General features: G+C 38.9%; 1 protein-coding gene across 1 annotated transcript; it reads right to left on the bottom strand. All coding sequences in view use genetic code 11, as the record gives it.

Annotated features, from left to right (window-relative positions):
- Positions 1-2,116: 2,116 nt before the first annotated feature.
- On the bottom strand, positions 2,117-3,826 carry EGR_05563 (hypothetical protein; the record flags this gene model as incomplete). The annotated part of the gene is made up of 3 exons (XM_024494812.1): positions 2,117-2,252; positions 2,423-2,516; positions 3,661-3,826. The coding sequence occupies 3 exons, from the start codon at positions 3,824-3,826 to the stop codon at positions 2,117-2,119; spliced, it is 396 nt and encodes a 131-aa protein (XP_024350732.1).
- Positions 3,827-6,872: the final 3,046 nt, after the last annotated feature.

Below are 6,872 nucleotides of genomic sequence, written 5' to 3'. Positions count from 1 at the left end.
AAAAATACGCGGTTACGATGGAAGTTATGTTGACTGGAGCGAGACAGTAATTTGGTGGGGATAGGAGAGATTGTCTGACTGCACAACGGAGGTGAAAACTAAAGGGAAGTAAGTTTTGGAATTATTTAAACATTCGCCTTTGGTTGGCTAAAATATCTCAACGCACTTTGGCGGGTTTGTTTCAAAGCATTCCCTTCTTGAGACCTATTATAACTAACAGGAGCCTTTAAAAACACAAGGATCTTCACTTAATATTAACAACATTATCGCTCCTAACATTTTTGTATCATGAATTGTTGAATCTGAAACGGCAAATAACTGTAATTGTCAATGTTGCTGAAGATTTTACTCTATTTATTTGATGAAATTTTTCAGAGTTCCATAAGTAAAGTCCCGAGACAAGATTTGATTGTTTTATTCCAGTTAAAGAGTTTGCAATTTTAAAAGCATTTTGCTAAATGTATTAGTTTGAAATTGCATCATCTGGCTTAGCCAATTCAGAAGAGGAATTTTGAAGTTTATCTTTCAAGTCCTAGTTTTTATCCCTTAAATTCTAAGTTTACTTGCTGTACTTTATTTTAATGAATTAACTAATTGAGTTTTATAAATCATTTTTTCCAAGAGTCGTTTTTAGGATTATCTGAATGGTCCGAGGTAGACTTGACGCAATCATAGTGCAGCTCCTTGATAAGATGGCTAAATTTCTTATCTGATCGTTTTAATAGGCCTTCTGATCTTTTATTTACTGTCGAATAATGATACAATTTAACCACACTTCCTAGAATAATTCATTCTTATTGAGTACATTTAAGCCCGTGAAAAATTGTTCAGAAAGAATTATTATAGCTTAGGACCCCAAATTCGGCTTTGATTTAGTAATAAGCTAGAGAATATTAACATGCAGTAAGACCGCGCGGCTATTATCACTGCCCTAATTCCATTCCGCGGGGCAGAAGGACAATCTCTGGCCACCGAAGTGGCCGCGTGTTACAATTCACATTCATAAATACGCCAAGATGACGCCACCTAGAGTTCTCAAATATCTTAATGAATAAATTCCAGGAAGTTCCTTTAAAAAGTAAGGGGGAACAATTAATTAGATAAGCAGTAGTCCGTATATTTGAAACTGACTGAATTACAAAGGACGGTATCCGATACAAAGGCACAGTTAGCATGGATATGTACTTGTGAGGCATATGCCTGAATAATTATCCGAGGGAGGTAATCGAAGAGAGCTCGTTGAACGGAACTGAAGCACAGACAAATAGAGATAATCTTGTTCAGGTTTTCAAAACCAGTTCAAGCTCGCATTAAAAATGTGTGACTGTTGATCCCTCACCATTAATTTGTAATTATTTTTGAATGTCAAAATGAGCGGCATTATTACTAACCAACTAACGGCAATTTTCGCAGAGCTGATTTCATTTTCGTCATCCCTTTAGTGAAGACGCTTTGAGTTGAAATATAATTTATTAGTAACTTACGAAGCTCTTTAAAGCAAAAATGCATTTATCCGATTTGACTAAACAGTTCGCGCCAAACATCTGCAAAGCAAGGACGTAACCAGTGAAACCAATATAGCCAGTCAGTACGAAGTAAGCCTGATAAATGAAGAAAGACGCACAGGGATGATGTGAACGAATGTGGTCCTTCAGTGCCTCCCATGTCGGATGGTCATCAAAGCATTCCGTGCAGTAGAGGCGCACTTCAGAAGACCCTGTAGTTTGAGCTGCAGCACATCGCAACAAGGAATGAATTCGGAAGAAATCAGTATGCGCGCCATCGGTATGGCAGAACAATAAAGCAATTTTGAGTGAATCGGATTAAAGCACATGCAAACTTACTAATATGTGTTTCAGTGTAGTGATTCATGAGTAATTCGAAACTCTTAAATCGCTGGGGGCACATGGGGCACACAATGTGATACGAAGCTGTTGTCAACATTCCAAATGGAACTCTTGTGTTACTATCAACAAACATGTGAATGCAGCAAAAGTATCATAAGAACAGTTTTAATTTTACTTACACCTTTGGTGTAATAAAACCCTTCCAACGGTCGATTCTACCGTAAAGCAATCCGGACAGCATGCGGGTATGAATTCTAAACATATTTAAACTAGATGAAATAAAATGTTGGGAAGTTATCCAATGGTGCACAAGCGACACAACAAAATAATAAGAACACTAATTTGTCAAAATAACAGTTGATGCACAAATATTTTTTTACTTTTTCAATAATTTCAGGTGAAATCCTTGCATACACGCATTTGAAAGTTAATGAAGCTTACCCTGATGCACACTTGCCATGTGTGCCCGGTACAAGGTGCGGTTAGCGTGTGTCGTGGAGCATGAAAAGCAGGTGAAATCGTCCATTTGAGCAAAGAGCTGGATGAAATGTGTAGTATCCTGCAACACCACTTACACTGTTAAAGGAACGACCTTAGCTGGATCTGTCCTCAGATTTAAATGTGATTGAAACGCTAGGGATTGCTGATCACTGTTTTTGGTTAAAAATTCTAATGAAACAGGGTCTTAGGTAAAATTACTTCATTTGGTCTGCTTTTCCTTTATGCTTCCTGCAAATGAGTTTTCGCTTTAAAATGTCTCAAGCTTGATCAAAATTTGTTTGCCAGACGAGGTGATTATAAATAAGCTCGTCTTCTGGCAAATTCCGTTTCAATACAACTGATTCAAAATGACGTAGTGACGCGATTTCGGCAAAAATTCTGGCTAAATAAGCATCTCGTTTAAATGAAGCGAGTGGTATTTTTCGGCGCTTTCAGATGTGTCAGAAACGACTTTGATCATTCAAAACCACTTAGTAGATGAAGGTAAAAATGCACGAATTGTACGAGCTCTAAGAGAACCACTTTACTTTACCCTAGTAACTATTTAGTCGGTGGGTCCTGCAATACAAATGCATATTTTTTCCAAAAGATCCTTTATGTGCCTCAGCAAGCCCAATTCTGAGTTGCCTTTTGTCATTTGCTCTTTCTACGGTGTACTCTGCAGAATATTTGCTTTCGCTGACATGTTTCTATGCAAAATGACAGACCACTACGCGTAGTCTTCATTCTGAACCGTTCTAAAGGTGCAAAGATTTTACTTCTGTACTGCTGGCGTCTGCATCCAGTTCAAACGATAAAGCATCGGCACTGAAGCCAAGTAACTACAGCAGTAGAGTGAAGCAAGTGTGATACTTGTATTCTTCAATGATAAATCGCATTCTGTTGTCTTCGTGCTTGTTCCTATCAAATTATGGGAAGAAGCGACATTTTAAAAATCATTTGCATAGTCGCATGATTAATGTAGTCTTCTCTATCGGCTAGGTATATTGTCCGAAGTAGACATTTTCTTGGCTTCATTGTAAAGCCCTCTTCCTGAATTTCCTCAGGAAATAATCAAAGATTTCCGCAACGTGGTCTTGGACAACCCATGTAGGTACTACCACACCGTCTAAATTGATACGGTATTGGTTCGGAAAAAGAATGTCCTTCTTCACTTGATGCAAGGCACATTGAATTGAGGTTACTGCGTTTGGTTAACTAAGCTGTATTTTCCGACATCCGCAAAAGCTGGGGATTTGGCTACTTTAATAAGTTAGATCGCAGGTTGAGGTTTTAGATAGGAAGGCCATTATGGACCTCCTAAGGTGTTTACTAAAATAATGATGCACAACTTCGGGAAATAGTTTTTTCGTATTGTTACAATTTTTTTCACTTATCAACGCAGAGTCCTCGTTGAAAGCAAAAGTAATCCTTAGAAGTGGTTTTTTACTCTTAAATGTGTTCTCTAGTATAAAAGGTAGTAGTCCTTTGATGTCCATCAAATAGTGCTTTTAATTGTGTTTTCACCTCCTACCTATTTTGCTCTTGTTTTACGGCGTACTCCTAGAATTCACTAGATCCATTCCTTCTGGATCTCTTCTGGAATGCAGAGGGGTGAGCCTACCAACTAAAAATTGATCCACCAAGGTCAAGGTCAAAGTTTTTGATAATTTTTCTACCGATCTTATAGGGATCGATTCGTGAACTCGATCCTAACTCTCGTTCCTTTTAAACAGTTAGTAATTAATGCGTAGCAGCTTGTTAAAACTGGGTAGACGATGAGGTATGATTGCATGAGCTCGCCACCTATTCGAACACGGAGCACAAGCTCATCCCAAGCTTCCGTTCGGCTGCCCTTACCATGATGCCGGCTTATGATCTTTGAATAGACACTCCGCTGTCTTTTGATTGATATTGAATGATCGTTAGTATTTGCCAGAAAAATAACTTATTCATGTCAATAAGGTAGATACCTCGGTTCCCTTCAGTAACCTTTGGGTATTCAGGAATGTATGGAAGGTGTTGACTAGAAGTCGATATTGTTAATGAAAATGCCCACCTTGTTGTTGGAACTACCCCTCCAGAGTTCGACGTGGAGCAGTGGGACGTGCTACACACCACCTGCTCCATTGCCATTGTAACAGATTTGTCAGGAGAAGCATCTGTGGGATTGGGTCACACGGGCTATTCAGAGGTTACCTCTGTACCGTTTTCAACACTACTACTGAATTTGACGACATGAGGGCTCTGCTTTTTTCTAATACAGTTATCTATTCGAGAAAGAGGGGTTTATAGAGTCGCCCACTGTCACTTAGTGTTTCGCTGTATTCTAAACAAAATATTTACTCATTATAGCCGAGAATCTTTGGCTTTAACATAGTAATTTGACAAATGAAACGAAATACAACACATTCTTAAATCAATGTAAGGACTGTAAGTAGAGAATCCGTTCCTCGTTACAACGCCTTTAGTCATGATGTGGAAAAGGGTGACTACAAAGCGAGCAGTAGCGAAGAGTAAGTAGTAAGGAAGTGAGGTGAGCAGTGTTGACAAAGGCGGAGTCGATGGTACACACTTTATTGTATTTCTGATGACAGGAAATTTCAATCTGAGGTGCATTTTGCTGTCGGTGTCACCACACTTTTACTTCCAATCATACGTATCCATTAATGTTAGAAGGACTGCTGGAGGCTGCTTTCGTCACCGGGTCGGTTTTGTACTCAACATACAACTTTGGGAGTCGTGCTGCTATTCTTTCCTCATCCCTCATCAGTGAAGAGTTTAATTTTGTGAGAAATACATCACATATTTGATGCCAAAAACAGTTGCATTTTGCAATATCCAGTCTTCCATAACCAAGAAACTCATGCTAGCATTCCTTTTGGTTCAAAATGAACCTTTTTTTGTAGTGGAAAAACCCAAGGTTTGCATAAAGAAAGAAAATACTGAATCTACTTTGCATAGCTTAAAAGTATCCAGGCTTTACCATGGCTTTAGGAGGATTTTATTTGGAAAAAATTGAATTTACCAAAACTGACCAACTGGTAGAAAAATGTCAAGTTGAAATGCAATTGAAAGATGTCGCAGGCTTTGATTTTGTATTATTCCCACAGGACGAACCAACAGATGCGGCAGCTTTGAAATTGGGGTGGAGGCAACTATCACGCGAATGGAGTTGTAAAACATCCTGCTCTCCATTCCTGTCGTGTTTTACTGTATCAGCGGTTTTATTAGAAGGTCATTTCATTTCCGCAGCTATTACATCAAGTGGACAATGGAGAGAGTGACTTGCAAATTCAGCGCAATCTCTTGCATATTTTTTGAACGAAAGCAATTTCTACTTAGCCATATTTTGTTTCAGTGGTGAAGACGGTCCACATCAGTGACCTCTGATTTCGTCATCTGATTGGTGGTGAGGGAACTGCTAATACCTGCGACTACTCCAAGGTCTTTGTTTCCGTGTTGCACCTGTAGGCTGGATCTACGAGCGTGTGTTTGCCTTTCATTCCTAATTATCTTTAATAACTTCCGAGTCACTTGAACTGCATCATTGTTGTTTAAGTATTTTATGACTTAACGCACAATGACGAGGCCTGTTTTTGGATCGGTTCTCAATTTAAATGACAGTGACAAAGTGGGAAATCCAGTGAATAATTAATTAGCTATTGCGGCCAATAAATTTAACTTTTTTTTATTTTGGTTATGCAGTAGTTATTGCGGATTTCTTTTACCTTAAAACAATCCGTCTGGGGAAACGCAAATATTTCTGATGCAAATATTCTTGCATCAGAATCTGTTTCTACCACTTTTAATAGATATAATGCTTCATCGCAAAAATGAATAGGCCAATCTCTTTGTCGATGAATTACGTACCTGCAAATGTAGCTGCGTTTTTGGCCATTTTTGCACGAAAACCCAACTGGCCTACACGCCACAGCCTGTTCCCCTTTTCCATTGTGACCCACCTGTTGAATAGTATCACGTTTATGCCATCTATACCATGCACAATTTCCATATTTTCACATTCCATTAGCTAAACTATCCTGTGGTTTGATATTTAAATGAAGTTTCAGAAGAATACACTTAATTGATTCCCTCCCTACATTCATCAGTCACTTGAGTTCGCTAAAGGGCATTAAGATCACATAGCAGACAAAATGACCCTTTGTGTATATATTTTCCAAATGTTTGTACCTTTCAATCATTTCTTCTTCGATGCCTCGGCATAAGTCAGCACAACCGTACACGAAGTGAGAGATCGCTTGCTCATGTCGGAGTGTGTAAGCTGATTGAATAAAGTGGGATTTCGGTCACATTTGAAACCAACTATGCGACAGATGTATGTCAGAAGCATGTATGGTGGAACAATGAATGATCTGTGTTCCAGCGATCTGCGAATTGCATAAAATGGTTAATTGAAAGTCCGACATGTTACGCAGAATTCAGGAGTTGTGGTAGTAAAATGTGGCTGATTTCCCACCATTGATGTGTTTGATTGATGGTCGACGAGGGACACTGAACAATGGGAGCGCCAGGGCCGAGGTT

This window comes from Echinococcus granulosus, assembly GCF_000524195.1.
Source record: "Echinococcus granulosus chromosome Unknown EG_S00042, whole genome shotgun sequence".
NCBI classification, from domain to species: Eukaryota; Metazoa; Platyhelminthes; class Cestoda; order Cyclophyllidea; family Taeniidae; genus Echinococcus; species Echinococcus granulosus.
Note: the sequence above shows the minus strand (reverse complement) of the source record. Positions and strands in the feature narration are given on the sequence as shown.